This window comes from Dermatophagoides farinae, chromosome 6 (genome assembly GCF_024713945.1).
Source record: "Dermatophagoides farinae isolate YC_2012a chromosome 6, ASM2471394v1, whole genome shotgun sequence".
Classification (NCBI taxonomy): Eukaryota; Metazoa; Arthropoda; class Arachnida; order Sarcoptiformes; family Pyroglyphidae; genus Dermatophagoides; species Dermatophagoides farinae.
The window spans coordinates 1,739,515-1,764,554 of record NC_134682.1 but is presented as its reverse complement, the minus strand read 5'-3'; the positions used below and the strand labels follow the sequence as shown (position 1 = coordinate 1,764,554).

The following is a 25,040-nucleotide window of genomic DNA, read 5'->3' as shown; positions in this document are numbered from 1 at the left end:
TCGTCAAATAGCCCAACAAAAGGGTTTTATATATTTTGGAGACCATCATTTGCAAGGTCAATAGAAAATGGTTGACATTTGGCTTCTTATTCTCACTGCGATCATTCATTTTTTTTTTTGGTCATGTGTCCTGGGACAATTCAATTTATTTCGTATAACGAAAAAAAAAAATTCGAATCGACCACCAATGATTATTAGCTATTTGTATTCAGGTGTTTATTTTTTTTTTCTCGATTCACTCCTTTCATTTCTATTTAATAACATTATAGCTGTTCATTTAAAAAAAAATTAAAAATTCAATTTAGATATCGTCATCATCAACATTGACAGAAACATATCCAGATAATAGATGGATAAACGAAAAGATGAAATGTTTTCGAGAAAGAGAAAAAACGAGAAATTTTTTAAACAACAACAGCAGCAGCAGTAGCAAACAAACAAACACACACACACAGCAACAGATTGATTCTTTTTTTTCTCTGGTTCGTTGATCGTATATATACAAAAAAATTGGTTGGATTGAAAAATGTCTGAATTTATTTATTTTATTCATCATTTCTTCTCCTACTTTTTCTTCTTCTCATACTTCTTCTTTACAATATACCAATCAGTGAATATATAGTGAACGTGTCGTTTTGTCTGTTTCATCATCATCACCATCACCATCATCATAATCGTTATGGTCGGATGAGATGATGATGATCATAGTGTCAAGATTAATAATAATTAATCGACGATGGCGGTTAGTTACGGCAGCAATAGCGGCGGTGAAAAAAAAAACAAAAATATTCATTCGTTTATTTTACCTTCATATATGTATGATTTGAACAAAAAAAAAAACGGAAAAATGTGGTATATACGAATAATAACTTCAAAAAGATGAATCTAAAATAAATAATAAAATAAATGTTCAACAACAACGACAAAGAATGAAGAAGAAGTGAACGAAAAAAAAACATTCGAATCATCATCATCATCATCATTTTTTTCGATCAACCATGGTAACATCAGGTAATATGTCTGAGACTCCTCCTTGGTCGTTTTTTTTTTTTTAGTTACTTCTTCTTTATATCCTTTTTTTATGCACACCAAATGTTGATTTTGATGATGATGATGATCAGTATTTTTTACACCTGAGATTAATGGCTCTTGTTGATGATCTTTTTCTATCTATGATGATGAAGTTTAAGTTTTTTAAAAAAAAAGTTTTCTTTGGATTTAATAATAATCATTTTCTATCGAATTGAAATAAAATTTATATGAGAAACAAAAAAAAAATTAATCAACAAGTATTAAACAAGAAAAAAGTATCATCATCATCGACAACATCAAAAAACGATCTTAAATTAGGTTCTTAAATGTTTTTTTTTTTTGTATATGTCACACACACACAAAAAAAAAACACTGGACAGGGATTGAATTTTCCAATTAATTAAATGATGATGAAAAAATTTCTCCAACAAGATAGAATTTCATCATTTACGAATCTTCTTGCATATTTTTTTTTTGTTTTGCTAATTCAAATTTGAAAATTTTCATCAACATACAGTGTATAGGGTTAGGGTTGAAGGTCAAAAAGGGGCCATATGTTTGTGTGTAACTCTGTGTTTGACCCGGATGGTTAGACTGAAGGCAAAATAGTGGTTGGTTGGTGGTTGGCTTCAACAACATTTCATTGACGGCGGTTGGCTGGCTTTATCGTTCGTTCATCGTTTTTGTTGTGTTCGTTCATTCATTCATTAGGCATTTTTTTTCAGATGAACATCTGTCATACAAACTGTGGAGAATAACCAACAGTTAACGATTATAATAACAGCCAACGACCGAACAAAATCAATCGAATCAAACTTTCTGAGGGTCATTGGTTGTTTGTCGATAGGCACGTGGTCTTTTCCATTACAAAAATATAAAAATTGTTGTTTTTCTGGGACTTTTAACGGAAAACCGAAAAGAGAAACAAACAGCAGCAGATGCTTTTGGGAATAAATTTTTTTTTAATATTTAGTACTTTCAAACAAAGAGCCATTGAATTGAACGCGTGTTTGATACGAAATGTGTTTTGACGCGTGTCTGGCTCGCGTCATTGTCGAATAAAAATTACCACCCGACACAAACACAACACACACAAAAAAAATGACAGCTGCTATATTTGGACCAATTTAGGATCTGGTAGTTTGTTGAATCTGGTAGTAAAATCTGTTGATCTCATCATGACCGTTGGATTTTTTCATTTGGATTTTGACTTTCGAATTAGACGGACGGAATTTTCTTTTTTTGTTTGCCTTCGAATTTCAACTATATATATTAAATTATGGTCATCTACGAAAAATTATCACCCATTATGGCAATGAGTCAACGATATTTTTCCGGTTTCAATACGAATCGTAGTCAAAAACGTTTCGGTATCTGCGCAAGTCCTGGTTTTGAATTTGTAAGTTTTTTTTTGTTTTTTTCTCCATTCTTTTTCAATTTTTCATTGATTTGTTTGATTGTTTATTTTTTTCAGGCTTGTTTTGAATCACCTGTACAAGTATGGCTTAATGAATTACAATCATTAACTGAAGTTGAAAGTCTTAGTGCATTGCAAGCAAAATCGGTGGCCACAACACCAGAATCATTTGAAGCATTATCCATTCGAAATGCACAGGTTTCCATCCAACAGATACGTCATAATTCGACCATTATTATTGATGAATTAGATTCACTGATCGATTCATTACCCGTTTATTGTGATGGTCTTTGTTATCTTGAGGAAAAATTTCATGATACATTTCGAAAAATACAATCATTAATTGAAATTTGTAAACGTAAAGGATGTGATTATGTGGCCAACAAACAATTATCCATCGATGTAATTGTTATTTGTGAACAAACAATAAGATTTATGAAAAATTTTTTATGGAAACAAAATGTTAATAATGCACAAATTGAAGCTAATGTTCGTAAATTGAAAGAAAGTTTCGGTGAATTGGTCGATGTGACTATTAAAAAAGAATCATTGGTAAGTTTAAATAGTGAAAATTTAATTTTATCTCAGTTTAATAATTCGATTCATTTATTTTTCTTCTAGATTCTTGTATCATCATTGAATAAAAAAACTAGTCGTCTTTGTTTAAAATGGTCACTGTTGGCATTATGGCAACTAACCCAAAAGGATCCATACATGTGTCGATTGTTTATTGAAAATCAAAAAATTATCAATTATCTTCTGGATATTGTACAAAATTATTGTAACGTTTCTTTGAGTGAATCATATCAGATTAAAGCAGCCGCATTACGTGTTCTAACCTATTTATCGGCTAATCGTGATGCTGTACGACAAATTTTACGTGAATTTATTGGCAATAAATGTTTGATTTCAATGATTTTAAGTGAAACTGAAGAAATGGTTCAAAGAGAAATCGTTGGATTTCTTGTTCAAGTTACCACAGTTTTTATTGATAATAATAAGGATAAAATAATCAATATGGATGAGATGGGAAGTTTGAATAGTAAATCATTGATAAACGAATTGGTAAATGGTTTGACGGATATATTGAAAACAGCCATTAATGATCAGATATTTTTGATGGCTTGTGCTGCCATTGCCAATGTATCATTTATGAACACTGATTCTTTAATCAAATATGATACATTAACCATTGTGCTGAATTCAGCAAGACAACGATTCGAATCAAGTGATCAACCATTATTAAAAGATCAGATAATAACATTGTTGGCAAATATGTCTCAAAAACATCAATTACTGGTTGTAAGTAGTGGTGGCCTAATATTTCTAATACAAACATTATTGACTGTGAACGCAATCGATGGAATGGAACGAACAAAAATGTTATCGGTGGAAAGGATACAGCAAAAAATTGCCGTAGCATTAGCAAGATTGGGTACACATAAAAGTACGGCAAAAATTATCTACAAATTAAATGGTGTTTCACGTTTAATACAACTATGTAAAGAACCAAAAGAACGAAATTACAGCGACACAGTGTTATTAGCATCAATAGCTGCATTGAAACGAATCGCACAATCGATTGGCCGTTTAGCATTCAAAGAATTGAATGCATGCGATTTAATTGATTCAAAATTACAGGATACATTCATACAATATTCGATAAAAAATGAATCATTAGTTTGATTCAATTCAATTCATCCATCCATTGTTAATAATTTTTACATTAAATTCAATGTTGTAATTTTTTTCTTCTTCTTTCTTTCTTTCTTGTTAAAATTGTATTCAAAATAAAAATTTAATGATCATTTTTTTCTTTGCTTTACTCCAATGAATGTCATCATCATCATCATCATCATTTCATTAATTATTTAGAAGAAAAAAAACAAACGAATGTGTTGGATTACCCGATTGGAATTTGATACGATTTGAATAACTAGATGAGATGGCCTCTCTTTCTCTTTTTATGTTTCTGGTTGTCTATTTCATCAAATTGTTTGCTTTAAATACAGGTGCCATATTCAATAAAAATTCTACAAAAAAAAACGATTGTCGATTAACCAAATATATTGCACGCGTTCATTGCTATTGTAATGTTGTTAGTAGGAAACATCCGTATCGGTGTTAATGATGCATGTCTTTTTTTCTGTTTTCGTCGTTGTTGTTGTTGTTGTTGATGTTGTTGTTGCTTTACAGAACAAAAAATGATGTTCATTATGATGATGATAATAAAGATAGTGTTCATCAACCATCGACGACGACAAAAAAAAAATATTGAAATAAAATGTATAGATCATTCTTTCAATTCAATCAATCGAATCGTTTCGGTCAATGATGATGGACATCGACATTTTGAATATGGATCAATACCAACAACAACAACAACTGTCTGATAATAATAATATTATGACAATGATGACCATTAATTTGGAATGTGATAATAATAATAATATTGGAAATGCCAACGATAATGATGGTTATGATGATGATGAATATGAAGAAAAAGAAGATCCATTTAGTCCGAAATGTCGAATACCATTACCGAATTTATATGGTGGTGGTAATCATAATTATTTTGATTCAACTACATTCATTAAACGCCGTAATGAACGTGAAAGAACCAGAGTTCGTAATGTTAATGATGGATTCGAACGTCTACGTAATCATTTACCATTGTTACCGGATCAACGTGATAAACGATTATCTAAAGTTGAAACTCTTCGTTTAGCAATTTCGTATATTAAACATCTTGAAAATCTTTTAGAATCATGATCTAAGAAGGAAGCGAACAATGAACAAAAAAAAATTAATTCAAATTACGGCCTTCATCACTAAACATCGATTATATCGATTATTATGAACTACTACTACTGCATTAAATACTCTGCTGATCAAATAATGAACATTTCTAAAGCAGTAGTTGTGTACCAACGGCATTCATGTTTTTTGTTTTTAATATTTCTATTTCATTAAAATTAAAAATAAAAAAGCTTTTCAGATCTAAATCATTGATTGATTTAATAATTGAATTGAACCAATCATGGATTCCTCGTCACAAGCTGAGAAACGAGCGAGGTTAAGACGTGCAAAAATTCTGACAAATTCTGAAGATCGAATGAATCGTATTTTTGGTGTCCAATCCAGTCAATCACAAACCTCATCATCATCATCATCATCAACAACAACAACAAATCGTGATTCCAATATTTCACGAGATTTGCCCTCATCATCACCAAATACATTTGATGCTCATCGGTCTGATTATTTATCATCATCTCGTCAGGTATAAGTGTTTATTCGAAAATAATTTCAATCCTAATAATCATAATATTTTATATTATAGCATAATTCTCCATTGAATCATTCAGAGTCCACATCATCATCAACCGATTCATTTCAAAGTCAACCACATAGTTGTGGTACATTACCACCACGGGACGAATCATTTCCACGAAAAGTATCATTAATATCATCACCAATACATTATAAAACATTACAGCAATCGCAACAATTTCAGCGGCAACAAAATTCAATGCTATCAATGATATTCATTTGGCCATTAATGTATCTAATGAATGTAACATTATTATTATTTGTGATTTCCTGTATCGGTTCATATTATAGTATCAATTTTACAACATTATTTTTCACATTCGAATCGATACATTTTGTTATTGGTTGGTTAATGAATAATAATAATAATAATAATAGTTATTATAGTCACAATGGTAATAGCCAAAATCGTATTTTAAACAATCGATTTACATTTGGCCAATTTTATAAAGATTTTTTATTATCAATTTTCTGTTACATCATTATACAAGCAACATTGATGATCAAAAGATAGTTTGTAATTTGTAATGAAATGCAAAAAAAAAATTGAACATTTTAATGAATAAAGTAAATGAATGGATTTTTTTTTTTTTTTACTAAATAGACAAAATTATTTAATCAAATGACATATTTTAAATAATGGGAACAATTTTTTATCGTTATAACAGTTGTATGTATGTAATTTGTGATTAAAGATGAAAATTGATGGATAGAATTACGATTTTATCATTGAATATTTAGTTATATAAAGACAATTATGACATTGATTGATTATTTAATCATATCATGAACAGTAAAATTGAATTCAAAATTCTTGAAAATTATGATTAGACCTAGACAAATTAAATTGTAGCCATTAGTTTTTATTTATCATGATGGATTCAAATAAAAACTACATACTTTATTTGCATAAGCATCCAAGTCAGCATCCAATTCGGCGGCAGTTGGAACCTTCCTCTGTCCACTATTAAAAATGAATGAATGAAACAAAAAATTAGGAAAATGTTTCAAAAAAAAAATTCAATAAAAATAATTACCGTTGGGTTCCAGCACGTTGTCCAATTCGACCGCCTCGGCCACGACGACCAACAGTTCGCACCGGACCACCACGACCAATTCCACGAGCATTATTACCACCACCAGAGGCAATATTCTTTTTAAATACATCGGGATTACCGATACGAGATGCGATATTTGTTTTGGCCGTCGTCGTTACCACTGGTTGAATTTGCATTGGGCGTCCTATATTAATAATATAGATAGATGTAGATATACACAGGACTTTGGTTAAACGAATAATTCGGATGGATGTTTCATCATGGATATGTTCTGTGGCTGAATTGATTGAATGATGAAGGCTGACTTTTTAACAAGTCACAGAATGTAGCAATACTGCTGCTGCAGTCCGTTTAGTTTGTCAAGGTAAATTCATCATTATCATCATCTTAATCGCGAATTCAGCGCGTTGAGACGCCATCGCCAACATTATCAGGTAAAAATATATTCAAATCAGGATCATCAATCGATCCATCGTCAAATTAATCGAAAATTAAAAAAATTATCTTTCGTAAAGATACCATTAACATATAAAGGTCATTAATATGGGTCTCAATGCCCAAATTGTTAGGGAACTGTGCCGGACAACAGTTTGGACTCATATATGTTTCGCAGATTATTGCAGTGACAATAACAGCGCATCATCAATTTTTCATTCATATCCATATTCAATATCAAATGATATCAACATCAAGAAGGAACGCAAATTTACCGTCGAGTGGTACTCCATTGTATTTCTTCATGGCACGAATTGAATCGTTTATCTTGAAGAATATAACTTCAGCTTTTCCAAGTGATCGTCCAGATGAATCATAATGTACGGCTGCCTTTTTGAGTTGGCCAAATTCCGAAAACAATTCACGAATATCTTGGTCTTTAAGGTTGAAGATGATATTTAAAATTAGATCATGTTTAAGCAAAAATATCTTTCATTTTCTTCAAGAAAATAATATAAAGGAAAAAACGATTAAATCCAATGGATACCTGATACACCATAATCGAGATTGGATATCATCAATGTTGCTGATTTAATTTCTGCAACAAATTTATCATGTTGCCATTTATCTGGCAATTTTCGTGCCTATTGTGAGAGAAAACAATAGAATTTTTAGTAATATAAATAACCCAATTTGAAATTTTTTCATTCATACGATCGTCATTTTGGTTCGTTTCAAACCGCCACCTCCACCAGCTTTCATTTGACGAGCTTTGGCACCAATTTTTCGGATATTACCCGATTTACGACCACCACCACCACCACGGATACCAGAAGCTCGAGCACCTCGTCCACCTTTGGCACCACCACGTCCACGACGTCCAGTTGAAATACGATCACGTTTAATGATGTCATCCAATGACATATCAATTCTTTCGGACATGATTATAGATTGAATTATTGAAAATGAAAGGAAAATTTTCTAAATTGAAATGGAAAAAAATTCAGTAATCAAATCTGAAATGATAAACAGCGTGATCGTTGCCCTAATTCAACACAATAAAAAAAAATAACACACAAATCAAGACAATGAGCGAAATAAAAATGGCTCAACCGATTTATAAAGGCTCACCACTACCACTCTCTTTTACACACACAGTTCACCAACACAATGAAGTAGTGGTTGCGATTCTAAAATCATATATACCGTTCATAAACAATGTTTCATTATTCTGTTCACGATGATCAGGGCGAATTAATAAATTTTGTTTGGTGCATGGCATGATCATTTTCATCATCATCAACACGTTTATTGATAGAATTTTCATATATTTATTTTATTGATTTATTCCATTGTTTCCTGTAACAAGAAAATTCTATATCCGATTCTGTCGATTGGTTTTTTTTACTAATTTTTATTTCATAAGGATCATATAAAAATATTTGCGGTTCAATGTGGTGTGATTCATAATTACGAAATAATTCAAGTTTCAAAAAGAATATTGTTCGGAGTGATTGTGTGTGTGTGTGTGTGTGTGTGTATGCAAGAGAGATTATTCATCTCAGGTATAACAAGAACGGCATAATGGATTCGTTAAAAAAAATCAACACATACAATTGGATTGATATAACCGAAGATTTTAAGAATGCTACTGAAAGTATGAATTTTCAATTTTCATCATATAACTTTATTATTATCATTATCATCATATTATTTTGTTTTTCTCTTGTTATAATTATTAAATGAATAGAATTAAAACTTGGTGAACTAGTCCATGATGTGATGTTTAGCCTTTACGATGCAATGGCCGCCATAGAATTGATGGATCCAAAAATGGATGCCGGAATGGTAGGCCAAAAGAATAAAAAAAATTACAAATTTGAAGATATGATAAAAGAAAATCTAATCAAAATTGATTCATTCACTACTGAAGAATTGATTGGAATTATTGATGATACATATAGTTGTTTGGTCACCTGGATGAATGGACATTCATTAGCACAAACAGTGTTTATCAATGTTTTTCTACATAATCCACAGCTAATTTGTGATAAAACATTGAAAACATTTTGTATAACAATGTTAAAGATTGTGGATATGATCAGTAATTTTATCAGTCGTGCTGCTGTTTATGAAGAGGAAGATTTTCAACCTAAAAACTATGGATTTGATTTGGCCAGTAATGTGAATATTTCAAAAATTTTACCAATGCTCAAAGTGAATGAAGATGAAATTCGTACGGAAATCTGTAATGAATCCGAAAATAATTGTTCTACTAACACTAATCATGATCGACGAAAAAAAATGGAAGCACTATTGATAAGGATTAAATTTACCAAATATTTTTTCCTTTGTTTTTATGCATTCAAAAAATATTTATATCAACAAAATGCTTTATCACTTGGTGAATTTCTTTCACAATTGAATGAAAATCTTGATCTTTCAGAAGATTTGCTTGTTCATTGGTTGGCCACTATTGATTATGGTATCCAACCGAACAATATCACAACAATCACGAATGTTGAACAATCATCATCATCACAGATCAATAATAATAAGCCTGATTATCCCACCATAATTGGTTTCGAACCATTAATCAATCAACGTTTGTTGGCACCATCATTTCCACGTTATACAAAGATTAAAAGTCGCAAAGAAACTATACAATTTTTACGAGAATTATTACAACGAATCCGAAAACTACTAAAAGTACAAGAAATTGAAAAATTTATAGATGTTTTAAAATTTTTCAATACATATAGTCAACAGACACCATCATGTGTTGTATCACGTTCATTGTTGCAATTATTTTATCTACCACAAGATGATCATGTTTTTGGTGAACGTGAATTCATTCAAATAGTGAAAGAATCATGTAAACGTTTTATTAAGCCACCGATTCTATGTGGCAAAATTACATTGGATACAGATACAAAAGAAAATGTTGAATCATTTTTTGATTTTTGTTCAAGATTTTTTAAAAAAATTCTACAAATCTATGGCCATAATCGTGCAAGTCAACGTGGAAAATTAGAAATGATATTCAAAGATGTTGTCTATATTGGTGAACAATGTGCCGTATTGGAACAGATTTTAATTTATAGAAAATTTTGTGATCATCTTCAAGTGTGGATAATGTTTTATAAATTTTATTTCATATCACAATATTTATTGACTGGATTCGAATTGGAATTATATTCAATACATGAATTTGGTTATATTTATTTTGAATTGGATCATATTTGGGATTATATTTCATTGATTGTTAAACGTGCCTTAGAAAATTATATGGAACATGAATTATTTCTAAGTAAGTTGTCAATGTCTAAACACTAAATCAATTAAATACTAATTCTGTTTTTGTTTCCATATTTAAAAATCAGATTCAACAAATAATTCGACAACGGTGAATAGCAAGAATAGCCGTAAAAAGAATAAATCAAAAATCATACGTAATCGTTTTAATATACATGAAATATTTATCACATATTATAAGGGTATGAATCAAATGGCAGCTGCAATGAATCGATTAATGATGGCATTTATGATTGATGAAAAAATTAAACCATTAAAACAAAGTTTAAATAGTGAAGAGATTCGTTATAAACATCGATTTTCACCACTATTACAATTGGAAGGAACATTACAATCATATTTAAATTATAGTGAATGTTTTGATTCATTTGTTAGATCTAAATCATCGACAAGATTATTATATACGGAAGCTTGTCAGCTATTTGAACAAGCTAGAAAACATTTTGAATCATTACAACAAAATGATTTGACATTTCAAGATGAGGTAATATATAAATTTTGAGATTGATTGATTGATTGATTAAAAGTTAATTAATTTTTTTTCTCTCTATTTTAATTTCCAAAGGTGCAATCCTATATAAAAGTTGCTAAAACAAATAATATTGTACTAAAACTTTTTCTTTCTGGTCACAATGAAAAGGTAAGTGATGAATTTCTTTATATGTGAAGAGAAAAAATCAATCAATCAATCAATTTTTTTTTGTTACAAATCCACTATAGGGTTGTGTTGAATTTAATTTTATCGATACAGTCTATTTTCCCACCATACGTTTTGGAACAACGACCACGACCACGACGACAATGGTGACAAAAAATGAGAATTAATTATCATAATAATATAAACAATCATCAATATTTTATTATGATACAGAAAAATTAATAAACATACACTGTGATAATAATATAATCCAAAATTTCTTAAATGAATAAAAAAAAAATTTTTTTCTCTTTTAAAAATTTTGATCTTGAAATTTGAACTATAGTCATCATCATCATCACCTTGATTGTGATGAAAAAAAACGAATATAAAACGTTGACCTATGCAACTATGACACGCCTTCATAAGGAGGGTGAATTCAATAATGTTGTTGTTGTTGTTCGAGTTTGTTTTTGTTTTGGTCAAATGTCGAGCCAAAAAAAAAAACTTTAAGATTCTCTCTCACTGTTTGTCTGTGTGTGTGTGTGTTTATTAAGTGGTTAATGTACATGTATAATTTGGATCTCTCATCTTTCACAATTCATTATTCCATTTTTAAATATAGTCATACAAATCAATTGATTTTCAAAGCCATTGAATGAAAAAAAAAATAGGAAACAACAAAAAAAACAATCATTTTCATTCATAGACACCATTAAATAGTGGTATATTCATAATTTGAAACGCACATAACCGTTATAACGATTATAATCATTTACCTTGAATTTTTTTTTTGTTCTGCTACAAAGTTATAATTTTTTTTTTACAATTCGATCTCAATTTCCATGTTTCAAGATGCCTACGGTTGCCTATTTCGATGATGATAATGAAGAAGAGATAAAACAATATACAAGATGTTTATTCTCCGAATTAACACGTGAACAATTGCTTCATAGTGGTGCTGTTGATGAAACGGCAATAGAAACGAATCCAGAGCTAGAATTTTTGTATGATAGTTTGTCCATTTTTTTTCCGACAATGGTTTTCAATTTTTAAAAATTCTTTTTTTTTTACATTCAACAGAAATTTTCAGCTTAATAATTTCTCATTGAAACAAATTGGACGCGATCTCAAAGCAATATCGGAAGAATTTGCAAGAAGTTCTGAACGTAATCGTGTTTTGGAAAGAGCTCAACAGGTAGACATTGATCATGTTAATTATGAAGATTTTCGACAATTTTTGGAAGAATTATTCGCCAATGGTATTACTCGTGAAAGAATTGTTGTTTTATTCTTTTTCTGTTCAGATGTTGTTGTTCGTGCATATACGAATCGTGTGGCTAATCTTAAACGTTTATTCAATTGGTTTCTAAACTATATTCTTGATCGTGTTTGCAGTTGGGTGGCCAATCATGGTGGATGGGTAAGAATTTTTTTAAAAAATTGATTAATATTTTTATCTATTTTCTTTTCATTTTAGAAAGTTGTTCTTGGAACCTATGTTCCGGCATTCAGTCAAACAGTATTCTATTGGCTTGGTAGTGCTGCCATTGTAATGTTCATGTACAAGAAAATATTCAATTATTGACAATAATATCGGATCTTCAAACAAAAAATTTTTTTTTATCATTTCACATTGATCTTCATATACCAATTGCTATGGTCTTTCCATTTTTAAAAAAAAATTTCATAAACAAAATAACATAATGCCATATTTCGTATTTTTTTTATAAATATAAAATTTTTTTGCATAATTTTAAATTCAAATAAAATTCAATTATTTTTGTACGTACATTGTGAATTTTTCTCATAAAATATCAAACAAAAAAACGTGTGTACAAATTTTGATTGTTCGATTGATTGATCATTTTGATTTAAATTGAATCATAATAATTTTTTTTTAATTAAAATATTTCCGATTATTGGCTAATAATGGATATTTTTTCCATCAATTCAAACAATGATTCATCATTGAAACAAGTCCCACTTACTTGTAATGGCCATACGAGACCAATTGTATATCTACATTTTAGCACAATAACTGAGAATGGTTTCTATTTGATTTCAGCTTCCAAAGGTTGGTGATCATTTTTTAAAAATACAATCTAACTTTTGATTATCATTTGAAAATTTAGATGGTCAACCGATGCTTAGAAAAGGCGATACAGGTGATTGGATTGGTACATTCGAAGGACATAAAGGTGCTGTGTGGGGAGTCGTTTTAAATAGTGATGCATCATTAGCTGCTACCGGTTCTGCTGATTTTACTGCCAAAATCTGGAATACAACACAAGGTGATGAACTTTTTTCATTACCACATAAACATATTGTCAAAAGTGTGGATTTTAGCAAAGATGATAATCAATTGCTCACATCGAGTAATGATAAAATCATTCGATTGTTCGATTTGAACAATATTAATTCTGGTAAGATTTTCTATATTTATTCGAATTACATTACTAAACAAAATTTATCCATTATCTGTGTTAAAGATCCAGAAAATTTTTTTGGTCATGATGATAACATACGACAAGCAGTATTCTCTAATGTTGAAGGCACAAAATTTGTCAGTTGTTCCGATGATAAAACTGTTCGTTTTTGGGATAAACGTTCGAATCAAGAATATTTTAAATTGACATTTGATGAAAAACCAAATGGAATCGAAGTGACTGATGATAAATCAATCTTATCCATTTGTTATGATCAAAATGTCATTTTCTTTGATCTGTCCAGAATGATTCAGATTAAAAAATTTCAAGCACCTACAGTGATTGAAACATCGTCATTACATCCAGATAAAAATGTATTCGTTTGTGGTGGTCAGGATTTTCTTATCTACAAATGTGATTATGAACGCTGTGAACAAATTGGTAATTGATTTTATCTTTTTTTTTTGTTTATTATTCAAAATCATTTATTTTATATATAAATTATAAATCACAGATTCATTTTCTGGACACTTTGGTGCCGTACATTGTTTACGATATTCACCGGATGGTGAATTATATGCTAGTGGTAGTGAAGATGGTACACTTCGATTATGGCAAAATACCATTGGAAAAACCTATGGATTATGGAAATATGTTGATAGTAATGAAACGGAATAAAAATTGATGAGAGGACAGAAATAAAACCGAAAAAAGATTAATTCATTTTCAATTGAATATCGACTGTCTTTCCAAGATAATTGTAGATTGATTTCTACGAAAAAAAACAACAATAAATGAAAACAAACAAAAAAAATCCAAAAATTCTTTCCACAATCTGTAATAATTACCATTTTGTGATCGAAACAATGGAAATTATGTTTGGCCAATGTTTTACATGTCCACTTCCAAAGCTGATTGATGACATGACTCATTTTTTGAATGTTACCAAAATTAATGATCAAATTGATAAAATCCAATGCAATATTACATTGCTGTTTGACACTCTAATACATGTAAAAAAAAGAATGAATAAATTTTTTTCTTTCTTTCTCAAATAAATCGTAAAAAAAACTTACAAAATCATGTTGAAATTTTTTAAACATATCCAATGATTCTTGAAAGATGATATCAAAATATGTTTCCACTTCTTTAATAAATTCTTCATCCTGTGCATAGAGACTATCATTCGAATCTAGTCGATCAACATGATATGGATAATTGTCCTGTATACAGGTGGCTAAATATTTAGCCATATTCATCCATATTAATAGTTTATAATTGGAATTTGATTCGAATCGAAATTCTTTGAGTACATTATATAAACCTTTAAAAAGATATAGTATACCAAGTTCAGGATTATCTGGAACAACAATCAATGTTGATAAAAGTTGTGATGAATATGAATGTAAAAATTCATCATTTGAATATAGTTTGCCATCAAAACTTTCCGAATAAGGTGGAAGTTGTCGAATCAATGTAATGGTAAATTTAATGAATGCATCAGTTTGTGGTAGACATCCATTCACTAATGCTACATGTGAACTGGAAAGATAAAGCTGTAAACGAAGAAAGATATCATACATTGATGGAATGGTTATATAAGAAAAAGCCATACAGGCATTTACAAATGAAATTGTTTTCTTCGTATGTCTTCCGTTTACAAAACGATACGCATCCATAGCTAAAGTATTGACCTGATGAACGATAAAACTAAGAACCGGGTCAAGATTCGAAAAATTAGCTCGAGATTCAATATAAAAATTTAAACGAGCTTCAAGATCCTGTTGTTGTTTATATGAAACACGGCGAATAAATCCAATGATTAATGTTGAAATCTGACGTTTTTCATCTTCCAATGTCAATGAATCGATTGAATCGTGAATTAATTTACAAAGATATGTCATTGCATTCAGAATAACCGGATCTGGTGCATCATTCATACGAGAATCATCGATGACTGAACAATTTTTGTTATAAGATGAAACAATCAATTTATAGGCATCAATTTTAATTGCTTCTTTTTTGAATAAATCCAAAAATGGTAACAGATTATTCATCGAGAAAAATTGCTCATAACCAATTCGTTTGCTGCCGTTCATGATGATTTTCTGTAATATCTGTAACAATTGTTGTACGTTATCATATGGTTCACGATTATTGGCCGTTATATTCTGTATGATTTCGCCTAATAATTTATTAATGTGTTCTACGGAACTATATTTGGCAATAATTTCTGACCAAGTTTCTAAACAACTCAAGAATTCCTTTCTAGGTTGTTCAACATTGCGGCACAACGTCCAAAGATCAACGAATAGTAAATTTTTATCGACAGAATATTTTTCAATAAAATCATCTTCATGAACCAATGATTCACCAATGTTTTTGACAAGCAAATATTTTGGATAATCACAGCCTTTTGATCGCTTGATCTTCGATTTGATTATTGTGGTAGATGTTTTTAATCAAAGTGACCAGATTGGCAAGGTTTTGAGCGATGAAACTTGGTGGAAAGCTCATAATCATCGAACTGAGGACAAATGCTGAACAACTAGTATTCTTGAAGAATTCGATTTTGTTACGAAAATATTTTAGAATATTATCATAATTAGAACCTTTATAGAATAGACAATTGAAAATCCAATCCATGGCCGGATGAAATAAGCTATAATAAAGTGGATATTCAATATTTTGGGCCATCAAACTATCACGTACATAATGACATGTCAACTGAAAATGTAAATATTTAGACAAGGAAATCGATAATTACAAAAAAAAACGATACCTGATCAACATTATCAATAATGTCGTAGATGTTTTGTAGGAAAATTTTCTTTGATTCTGGAAATAATTTAATGACAATACGACATAGATATACTCGACAATAGATTGACACCAATGGATCACCAATACCACGTGTCATTCGAGTCAAACGTAATAGAATTCGTTCATATTCTTCTCGTTGATTTTCTCGTGTAATCAAAAAACTATAGATTTGTAACACTGAACATTCAATATAGAAACGAGGCAACAATTCTCGAATGCTAGAAATCTTGTAAAACCAATTCAGACAGGTTTCTTTAGCATCTTCGATTTGGTTATGAATTTTCTTTTCAATTCTATCATATACAAGTTCACCGAAATTATCCAATATGTCAGTGATTAGAACAAATTTACTTGGATAAAAATGCATGACATTTATCGATGATAATTGTTTCGTACATTGGATGACAATCTTCAATGCTTTTACACGTTGGTCACTTTCCCAGGCATTCTTAATGGCAACATTCATTTCTTCAATACGTTTGATATATTCTTGTTGGCTAAGATCATGCATTTCATTAATAGAACCTTCTTCCATTTCATCTAATTGTTCTAAACGAGTACGAACTTTTTGTGAAACATTTGGCGTTGACAGCGTTCCCTTATCAAATTGAAATGAAGACCTGATTGTTAATTTATCAGCTGTATTGAATTTATTGAGAATTTTCGTTCGAAACGATTGCCAATGATTAAAATCACTTCCAATATAGACATTTTTTTCTTTGCCAAATTTTAAAACACTTTCATCTTCATTAACGATTGAGTTTTCATCTTCAGCAGAGGAAGAAATGGCTGCCGATAATGGATCCAAACCATTCCAGGTGGTTGTCACCAATTTTGTTTCAATGGAATTTGTTTTTCCCAATGGTTTTTTATCACCATTTTGGCCATTGATCAATGATGAATCTATTTCTGAATCTAACAACATCACAGACAATGGATGATCACGAACTAATGAAAATTTACATGGCTTTGCCACAGTAATCTTGTTCTTTGATATTAAATAGCTAATTTCAAAATTTAAAACATAATCAATTTTTCGGTCTAATTCTCACAGAATACTTACGAATTCATAATTGTGATAAATTTGTAAAGATGGAGAAAAAAATCCAAAAACCAAAATTTAAAATAAAAACAAATCCCACCGAAAATCCTATTGTAACCGACACACACACACACACAGCAAAAAAAGTGAAAATAGAAATTCAAATTGATTCGATTGAAATTTTTTTTTTTTTTTTGGTTTATTTTCTTTTTTTTATGGAAATAATTTCAAAAATTTTCGTTTTTTTTTGTTCCAAATCGATTATAGATCAGGTTTTACAATTTTTTTTATCGTTAAATTTTTAACAATTAATTTTTTTTCGTTTGTTTTTTTTGTTTTGTTTTTTGCTTTGTTTTCAATGAAAAGAATGATGAAAGAGATTTTTCATTTTGATAATATAAATTTTTTATAATTGTTGTATTTTTTTATATATATATTGTGATTGGTTTACAATATGGAATTGTTGTTTGCGTAATTTTAAAATTTCAATCGCTTAATCATTATCAAAAAAAAAAATGTGAAGCAATGAATATGTTTTGTTACGAAGAACAATGTTTTGAATGAAGAAACAAATTGTGATCACATCAAATTACATCGAAAAAAAAGAAGAAAAAAAAAATGAGAACAAAAAGTTTTACAGTATACAGTGTTTTGTGTTCATATATGTGTGTGTATGTGTGTTATCAATTTACAATTGATCAAATATAATTGCTCGACGATATTAAATGAAAAAGTGAAAATGGCCGATAAAGAAATAATAAGACTACTATACTCTACTATACTATACACATATTTATAATGATGATGAAAAAATAACCAATATATTGGTCATTGGAAAATTTTTTTTTCGTTATGTTTTTTTTTTTGTTAGATTCATACATCTGAATACTAAATATGATTGTTTTTCCATAATGATTAATTAATTAATTAATTAATTGTTTTTCGTTCTAATTGTTTTTCAATTAGAATGAAAAATTGATTGATTGAGTGAATATTTTGAAAGATTTCCAAAAAAAAAAAATTATTATTAAGAAAATGAGTCTGTAATGAATGTAAAACTCTCACTATACTTTCATCACCATCATCATCATGTTTATATTGTGACAAAAAAAAATTGTTGTTGTTGTTGTTTTACTTATATATGTATAGAGATTTGTAAAGAACAAAAAAAAAATGAAATGAAACGAAATGCAAAAAGGTGAGAAACACTAGAAAACCGACTAGCCGGGTAAATTATTATTATTATTATTATTGTATAATTATCATTATCATCATCATCATTGTTACTAAATAAGAAATTCTGTATAGTCTGTATGTTATATGTTGTTTTCTCTAAAGACAGAAACTGTATATAATGGATAAAACAAAATTTATAAATCAAATCATTAATGATGATGATGATGATGATGATGGTGATGATAAGTGATAATGAAATCAAAATGAATAAAAGTGAATAAAAAAAAATATTCAGACATATTATAAACACAAATACACACCTGGTGTTGTAGAATCTTTTTTTTCAATCATTAATTATTTTATATACTTGTTTGCTTCTATCATCAGTTGTTTTTCGTTTGATTGGATATATTTAATTTAATTTCAACAACAACAAAAAAAAACGTTTCGCCATCCATTATTATCATCTTCGAAAGGGAAAAATGTGGTAATTTGTTTTCAGCAAGAATCATCGGGTGGTTAATAATAATATTGAGATTCGTTTCCAAATTCGTTGAAGAAGAATAATAAAAAAAAGAATTTGAAGGCACATTTGTTTGAAAGAGATAATTGTTTTTCAGTTATTTTTTTTTTTTGGATTCGTTTCAACGTTGCAATCAGCAGATATAATTGGTGTGAAGGACGGGTTCAAATATATATATTGCATCGGCGATAATGATAATGAATGAAAAAAAAACACGAAAAAAATGAACGTGCAAATAGCTTCACAGGTACATTGAAATAATTTTCGTTCAACTTTTCATTTGAAAATTTTAAAGTTTCTAATGCTGACCAGTAAATGTTATCATGTTTGGTAAAACCTTTAGTACCATCCGGTGCTTTCGGTTGACGAATGGCAATCACTTTTGGTCCATTCGTTTCTTTATTGATGATAAAATTTCGAATAAATTGTCGATCAGTTGCTGTTGATCCACCATTCGATGTAAATTGATTATCATCCAAACGGTTAATATCGATAGCATAAAATTTTTCAGTCTTTTTATTCTTGACCAAAAGAAAATCTACTTTATCACCAAATTTAATCTTGACATTTGATCGAATTTCAGCCGCATTGAAATAAATGTTGCCAACAATACCCGGATTATCTGGTTTCAAAAATCCATATAATCGTTGCAATGTAAGCACAGTGCCCTTTATTGAACGAAAACATTTTGTTAACGATTAATCAATTTTTTCATTAATCATCCACCATTACTTACCTTGAGACGATCACGAATAACTTCAACATTATAAGCACGTTGTTTTCTCGTCACTGGATTAGTGGCCACCTGGAATCGTACCAAATCACCAACATTAATGTAATCTTTCAGAAATTTCAATGAAATCATGCTGAATTCATATTCAGGTTTTTTATCCCATCCATTTATCATGCCATTTTTGCCTTCGATACCATTCTTAGCAATCAATCCAGTATAATTATCTTGATCAGAATCAAACATCTCAAGAGTACGTACAACAGTTCCAGTGAATGTTTCGCATGATATATCTTCACATAAATCTATCTCATCTTTTGAAGAAACATTGATCGCTTTCCATTTTCCATTCGAAAATAATGTATCAAATTCGACTGATTGTCCAAGTTTACAATCATCATCATTATATGAAAGACTATGGAAATAATATTCTTTTTCACCATCAATCGATTCAATGAAACCATAGTTTTCTTTAAGAACGATTATGATGCCAGCTTTTCTTACACCACTGATTTCATCAGATTCGGATGATGATGTATGATTATTATAGTCAATATTACCATTAGTTAATGGCATTAGTGAATGTATATCATTTTCTGTCTTTTGGAATATTTCCAACAATTCTTTAGTCCAATTTGATGAACAACCATTATTATCGTCAGTAATTCCATTCTGTTTGATAATACCATTTTCATTATGTTGTAGTGGTTGTTGAGTATCATTGTTTTCAGCATTATTATTATTGTTCATTGTAATCGATGGTGTAGTAAGATCAATCAGATTGAAAACTTCGTTCACTGTTTCCGATGATTGTTGTTGTTGCTGTTGTGAATGATTATTATTTTGAAAATTATGATTATGATTGTTGTTTGGTTGACGTTGTTTGGAAAGTATACTATTGAATAATGTGCCATTAGGAAGTATGGAGATTCGTATAGCTTGACATTTTTTCAATTGAGCATCAGTTATGAATGTAAATTCAATTTCATCATTTAATTTAAGCACAATGCTTGGATCTAATAATTCGGCGTGTTTAAAGTAGATTAAGGAACCTTCTTTACTTGGACATTTGATAAACCCGTAAGTATCCTGAAATATTCATTTGTATAATAGAAATAAAAGTTATATTACTTGATACAAAATTTTCCACAATCTTACCTTCAAACTGGCAACATATCCTCGTTCACGATTTTCGGCATTTGTAGTGAATGTTTCGACAAGAAAAGTTACGTTAACAGCACGTTCATAATGTGTTCGTCGATCGGTAGCAATCTGGAAAGTGACCAAATCAAAACAATTTATAGTGAAATTGCCTCGAACATCTTTATCATAGAAAAAATAATCTTTTTTCATTTCTGGACAATAAATAGTTCCCGATGTAAGATTTGATCGATTATTATATTTGGTCACTTGTCCTCTATAAATTTTTTCAGAAAATTCTTCATCCAAATTTATTTGCTTAGTAACATTTGTGGCCAATTCTTTGTTCTTTCGAGTAGTGATATCAAATTGTACGATATCACCAATTATCAACGATTTAAAATCATCACAATCAGATGAATGGAAAAATATTTTCAGTCCACACTCAGAACGTTCAATAAAACCAAACGTATCTTTGATAGCGCTGATTATTCCTTGATTATTAGGCATCGATGATGCTTCCAATTGAATACTAGTTGCACCAAAACTTCCACTATCATCAGTATTCAACACAAACGACACTTTATCGTTGACCTTAAAATTTACATTGTCAAGAACATCTTCATGAGTGAATGGCAGAAAGAAATATTCGCCCATATTATCAAATGCTATACGTCCTACACGATCATCAGACAATTCAGCTGCAATCACGCCAGTTAATCGTTCCGATTTTGACAATTTTACCATAAAATTATTCGATGTTATCTTACGAATTTTGATCGCTACCGGTTTTCCAGTACGGCGATCAAACGATGTTTCATATTCAACTGGATCACCAATTTTGAGATGTTCGATATTATCTTCATATTGACTAGAATATCAAGGAGAAATTGTCATTATATCAATTTTTTTTAAACTAATAATCATACCTAAAATGGAAGAATAATCGAGCCTGTCTTTCGCAACATTGAATGAAGCCATATGATACTAGCTGAATTCGTTAATTAAATGATTAAATGTTAATAATCATAATCATAATACAACAATGATAATGAATAACGTACCATTTTTTCAATAATACCTGTTTCTTTGACACATGATGCTGATGATGATTCAATAGATGTACTATTATGAAAATGGTCAATTGTCGATGGTGATGTTGTTGTTGATGATGAAAAATTAAAATGATTTGATGTAGAATTATTATTGAAATGATTATGATTATTAGAATCATAAAATGATGATGATGAAAATGAATCGGTGTTTGGCAAAAAAATCTTTGACTATATTCATGAGAGAAAAGAAAACATTATTCTTAATTATTCTATATAAATATTAAAAAAAAACTTACATCCGAAGAATTCGACATGTTTTCTTGATGAAAAAAAATGATTAGTATAATATTATTAATAATATATCGCAATAATTTTCACAGTCAGTTACAAAATAAAATTCGAATGTCTATGTTGTGTGTGTGTGTGTGTATGTTGTTGTTGTTGTTTTGTGTGTGTGTGTGTGTGTGTGTATTGAGTGAAAGAAAAAAAAAATAATAAAGTCGAAACGAAAAAAAAAGAAACGAGAAAAACAAATGTCAATGATGATAATGAACAAGATGATTTTTTTTTCGATGACGACGATGATGATGTTGCTTATAAATTTTCGAACGTGTGTGTGTGTATGTAGAAATTGATACAAGAAAAGTTTTTACAATTTTTATGAAAGGGAAACCGAAAAAAACAAACAAACAAACGACAAGACAGCAGAAGGCAATTTGAACTGTCGAATCGAGACAAAAAAAAAATTTTTTTGAATTGAATTGAAACAAGGTTAAAATAAGTGTGTTCTTTTGAAAGCTTGAGAGAGAGAGAGAGAGAGAAAAAAAAAAGATTCTCTTTTACAATTTTAAAGATGAGATTCTAAAGATTTTTTTTGTTGTTGTTGTTGTGAGAAAATCACACAAAACAAATGAGTAGTAGTTGATCAGTTTCAAAAATTAATAATTTCTTTTCTGTCTTTGTGTGTGTATGTGATTGCCGATGATTCTGTTTTTTTTTTGTTGAGATTCAAATTTACAATCAATTATTGCAATTGTTTTGTTGTTGTATCTTAATGATAATAATAATAATAAATTTTGAAAAACAAAACAAAAAAACAAACAAAAAAAAACAAACAAACAAACAAAATGATGATGTTGATGATAGAGAATCGTTTCACAATGAGAGAAAAGAAAAACTAGATTTAAATTCAAAAAGAAGAAAATTCGGTTGTAGCAAAGAAAAAAAAATGAAAAATGTGTAATTTGATATTATACAATTATTATTAAAAAAAAAAATAAAAAAAAATTTTCAATTATTATATCTCCTATTAGATTTTGTTTTTTGTTTCAGTAGTGTATAAAAAAAAAGATTTTGTTTCATTCGACGACACTCATGAGATACTAATATATAAATAATCGGGTTTTTTTTCGTTTTTTTTTTGTTCACATTCGTTTTATATATGTATCACAAATGAATTGATGATGAAATTATTATTATTGGTTCTTAATTTTTATAATAGACTGGAGAAAGAGAATATGTGGGGATGTGGGTGGGTGTGTGTGTGTATGGATGTGGAATAGATAAAAAACGTGGAAATAAAAGATGTGTGTGTTTGTTTGTTTGATGATTGATTGATATAATTTTTTTTTTTTGCTTTCCCATTAACAAACACAATTGAAAAAAAAATTGTTACAAATTTTTCAAAATACTTCTTGGTTTGTTTGTTCAGAGAGAAGTGAAAAAATCAATGAATTATAAAGTAGAGCGAGAATCGATCAAAGATCGATCGAATAAATGAATTTTTGAAAGAGCTCCAAGGACAGGAATCGAATCAATGAATGAAAGGGAGATGAAGATCAGGTAGTTTTAGGATTTCATTTTCATTTTGTTGTTGTTATTTATTGAATGGATTCGGATAAATTTTGTTGAGGCACTATAGTTTGTTTAGCAATATTAATATTAATTCTTGTTTATTATTTATATTTGAGGTGTTTGATAGATTGATTGAATGAATTCACTTTTTTTAAATCGAATGTTTTAAGCATTCGATTGCTGTTATATATATGAATAATTGGTTGATGATTTGATTTGTGGTACAAATATATTGTTGGAATATGCAAAATCAAATTTTTAAAAAAATGAACATCAAAATTGGTTTTGTTTTTTGGCACACAGGATCGCATGTGATATATTTTTGATGATGATGATGATTATAATAGAACTGCGAACACTCAGCCTCCGAAATTTTGTTTTTTTCGATTATTCGGTGTTTACACGTTCTTTTTTTTTGATCACACAAATGGTGGGGTAATGAATGAGAAAAAAAAATACCGGACAATTGATTGAATAATAAGGATATTTTCGTTACGAAATAATGATAATTTGATGCACAATACACAAAGTAAAAGATGGATGATGGTTAGTATGAGTTAACTTAGCAGATTAAAAAATGTTGTTGCCGTTGTTGTTGATGATGGTCCAAAAAGATCTTTTTAATGATAAATGAATGTGTATGAATTATGAACTGAAAATAAAAAAAAACCGAAAAAAAAGGAAAAAAATTAGACATCCGTTTTTTTTGAAGACCAGAAAGTGACACAGAAAAAAAAACCGATGATGATGAAGATGGTGATTGTTTTTTTGTTGTTCTCAAAAAGAGAAAGATGATGAGAATAATATTAAAAAAAAAAATGCTCGCAAACTATTTTACCACCACCACCACCACCACCATTATCATCATAATCATCATCACGAGTATACCACTAGCAGTATAGTTATAAAATGAGGAGGATGAAACGAAATAAAAATGATGATGATGAATACCACCACAAAACCAAAAAAGTATACACACACACACACACAATATAGTCAAACGCACACCATAAGGGACCAAGGAGAAATTAAAAAAAAAAA

General features: G+C 29.4%; 9 protein-coding genes across 11 annotated transcripts; 6 read left to right on the top strand and 3 right to left on the bottom strand.

The window, feature by feature from the left end:
- The first annotated feature begins 643 nt into the window (after positions 1-643).
- On the top strand, positions 644-4,135 carry LOC124494015 (protein inscuteable homolog). Its single transcript, XM_075732074.1, has 4 exons — positions 644-1,011; positions 2,255-2,431; positions 2,507-3,001; positions 3,071-4,135. The coding sequence occupies exons 2-4, from the start codon at positions 2,312-2,314 to the stop codon at positions 4,133-4,135; spliced, it is 1,680 nt and encodes a 559-aa protein (XP_075588189.1). The 5' UTR covers positions 644-1,011; positions 2,255-2,311.
- Positions 4,136-4,855: 720 nt separating this feature from the next.
- LOC124493612 (helix-loop-helix protein 6) lies at positions 4,856-5,291 on the top strand. The gene has a single exon (XM_047056708.2). It carries the CDS (start codon positions 4,856-4,858, stop codon positions 5,219-5,221), a length of 366 nt encoding a protein of 121 aa, XP_046912664.1. The 3' UTR covers positions 5,222-5,291.
- A 68-nt stretch (positions 5,292-5,359) lies between these two features.
- Positions 5,360-6,370, top strand: LOC124493327 (uncharacterized). 2 transcript variants are annotated; one of them, XM_075732072.1, is made up of 3 exons: positions 5,360-5,732; positions 5,793-6,174; positions 6,261-6,370. In XM_075732072.1, exons 1-3 carry the CDS (start codon positions 5,490-5,492, stop codon positions 6,308-6,310), a joined length of 675 nt encoding a protein of 224 aa, XP_075588187.1. In that variant the 5' UTR covers positions 5,360-5,489; the 3' UTR covers positions 6,311-6,370. The 2 variants fall into 2 exon arrangements, with proteins under 2 accessions (XP_075588187.1, XP_046912351.2); XM_047056395.2 differs by having other exon boundaries at positions 5,793-6,370.
- LOC124494319 (THO complex subunit 4-like) lies at positions 6,342-8,369 on the bottom strand. Its single transcript, XM_047057488.2, has 6 exons — positions 7,990-8,369; positions 7,823-7,919; positions 7,551-7,712; positions 6,820-7,024; positions 6,683-6,746; positions 6,342-6,615 (listed from the first exon to the last, which is right to left on the bottom strand). The coding sequence occupies exons 1-6, from the start codon at positions 8,215-8,217 to the stop codon at positions 6,610-6,612; spliced, it is 762 nt and encodes a 253-aa protein (XP_046913444.2). The 5' UTR covers positions 8,218-8,369; the 3' UTR covers positions 6,342-6,609.
- Positions 8,370-8,512: 143 nt separating this feature from the next.
- On the top strand, positions 8,513-11,547 carry Naa35 (N-alpha-acetyltransferase 35). Its single transcript, XM_047057440.2, has 5 exons — positions 8,513-8,932; positions 9,026-10,585; positions 10,659-11,074; positions 11,156-11,230; positions 11,311-11,547. The coding sequence occupies exons 1-5, from the start codon at positions 8,860-8,862 to the stop codon at positions 11,413-11,415; spliced, it is 2,229 nt and encodes a 742-aa protein (XP_046913396.2). The 5' UTR covers positions 8,513-8,859; the 3' UTR covers positions 11,416-11,547.
- A 189-nt stretch (positions 11,548-11,736) lies between these two features.
- Positions 11,737-13,012, top strand: LOC124493341 (apoptosis regulator BAX-like). Of its 2 annotated transcripts, XM_047056410.2 has the most exons (4): positions 11,737-11,952; positions 12,083-12,234; positions 12,311-12,650; positions 12,708-13,012. In XM_047056410.2, the coding sequence occupies exons 2-4, from the start codon at positions 12,083-12,085 to the stop codon at positions 12,813-12,815; spliced, it is 600 nt and encodes a 199-aa protein (XP_046912366.1). In that variant the 5' UTR covers positions 11,737-11,952; the 3' UTR covers positions 12,816-13,012. The 2 variants fall into 2 exon arrangements, with proteins under 2 accessions (XP_046912366.1, XP_075588334.1); XM_075732219.1 differs by having other exon boundaries at positions 11,737-12,234.
- A 39-nt stretch (positions 13,013-13,051) lies between these two features.
- Positions 13,052-14,470, top strand: wmd (serine-threonine kinase receptor-associated protein wmd). The gene is made up of 4 exons (XM_047056533.2): positions 13,052-13,304; positions 13,363-13,653; positions 13,720-14,097; positions 14,171-14,470. Exons 1-4 carry the CDS (start codon positions 13,160-13,162, stop codon positions 14,332-14,334), a joined length of 978 nt encoding a protein of 325 aa, XP_046912489.1. The 5' UTR covers positions 13,052-13,159; the 3' UTR covers positions 14,335-14,470.
- Positions 14,107-17,637, bottom strand: LOC124493454 (VPS35 endosomal protein-sorting factor-like). The gene is given in 6 exon segments (XM_047056532.2): positions 14,107-14,428; positions 14,505-14,660; positions 14,733-16,076; positions 16,078-16,383; positions 16,439-17,483; positions 17,543-17,637. Coding segments are annotated over 6 exon segments (2,916 nt in total). The 5' UTR covers positions 17,551-17,637; the 3' UTR covers positions 14,107-14,371.
- Positions 17,638-18,422: 785 nt separating this feature from the next.
- LOC124493610 (RNA-binding protein Unr) lies at positions 18,423-24,801 on the bottom strand. Its single transcript, XM_075732063.1, has 6 exons — positions 22,442-24,801; positions 22,155-22,373; positions 22,020-22,081; positions 21,109-21,961; positions 19,957-21,039; positions 18,423-19,888 (listed from the first exon to the last, which is right to left on the bottom strand). Exons 1-6 carry the CDS (start codon positions 22,457-22,459, stop codon positions 19,385-19,387), a joined length of 2,739 nt encoding a protein of 912 aa, XP_075588178.1. The 5' UTR covers positions 22,460-24,801; the 3' UTR covers positions 18,423-19,384.
- Between the last annotated feature and the right edge of the window lie 239 nt (positions 24,802-25,040).

Bases quoted from the DNA above. Each gene is read 5' to 3' on its own strand.
- LOC124494015 (XM_075732074.1), top strand. From the start codon at position 2,312: ATGGTCATCTACGAAAAATTATCACCCATTATGGCAATGAGTCAACGA. The intron at 2,432-2,506 runs GTAAGTTTTTTT...TATTTTTTTCAG, and splicing joins CAAGTCCTGGTTTTGAATTT to GCTTGTTTTGAATCACCTGT. The intron at 3,002-3,070 runs GTAAGTTTAAAT...TTTTTCTTCTAG, and splicing joins CTATTAAAAAAGAATCATTG to ATTCTTGTATCATCATTGAA.
- LOC124493612 (XM_047056708.2), top strand. From the start codon at position 4,856: ATGACAATGATGACCATTAATTTGGAATGTGATAATAATAATAATATT.
- LOC124493327 (XM_047056395.2), top strand. From the start codon at position 5,490: ATGGATTCCTCGTCACAAGCTGAGAAACGAGCGAGGTTAAGACGTGCA. The intron at 5,733-5,792 runs GTATAAGTGTTT...TTTATATTATAG, and splicing joins ATTTATCATCATCTCGTCAG to CATAATTCTCCATTGAATCA.
- LOC124494319 (XM_047057488.2), bottom strand. From the start codon at position 8,217: ATGTCCGAAAGAATTGATATGTCATTGGATGACATCATTAAACGTGAT. The intron at 7,713-7,822 runs GTATCCATTGGA...TCAACCTTAAAG, and splicing joins TCTCGATTATGGTGTATCAG to ACCAAGATATTCGTGAATTG. The intron at 6,747-6,819 runs GTAATTATTTTT...CATTTTTAATAG, and splicing joins CAACGTGCTGGAACCCAACG to TGGACAGAGGAAGGTTCCAA.
- Naa35 (XM_047057440.2), top strand. From the start codon at position 8,860: ATGGATTCGTTAAAAAAAATCAACACATACAATTGGATTGATATAACC. The intron at 11,075-11,155 runs GTAATATATAAA...TAATTTCCAAAG, and splicing joins ATTTGACATTTCAAGATGAG to GTGCAATCCTATATAAAAGT. The intron at 11,231-11,310 runs GTAAGTGATGAA...AATCCACTATAG, and splicing joins TTTCTGGTCACAATGAAAAG to GGTTGTGTTGAATTTAATTT.
- LOC124493341 (XM_047056410.2), top strand. From the start codon at position 12,083: ATGCCTACGGTTGCCTATTTCGATGATGATAATGAAGAAGAGATAAAA. The intron at 12,235-12,310 runs GTATGATAGTTT...TACATTCAACAG, and splicing joins AATCCAGAGCTAGAATTTTT to AAATTTTCAGCTTAATAATT. The intron at 12,651-12,707 runs GTAAGAATTTTT...TTTTCATTTTAG, and splicing joins TGGCCAATCATGGTGGATGG to AAAGTTGTTCTTGGAACCTA.
- wmd (XM_047056533.2), top strand. From the start codon at position 13,160: ATGGATATTTTTTCCATCAATTCAAACAATGATTCATCATTGAAACAA. The intron at 13,305-13,362 runs GTTGGTGATCAT...TTGAAAATTTAG, and splicing joins TTTGATTTCAGCTTCCAAAG to ATGGTCAACCGATGCTTAGA. The intron at 14,098-14,170 runs GTAATTGATTTT...TATAAATCACAG, and splicing joins TGAACGCTGTGAACAAATTG to ATTCATTTTCTGGACACTTT.
- LOC124493610 (XM_075732063.1), bottom strand. The intron at 22,082-22,154 runs GTACGTTATTCA...TAACGAATTCAG, and splicing joins CAGGTATTATTGAAAAAATG to CTAGTATCATATGGCTTCAT. The intron at 19,889-19,956 runs GTAAGTAATGGT...CGTTCAATAAAG, and splicing joins TTATTCGTGATCGTCTCAAG to GGCACTGTGCTTACATTGCA.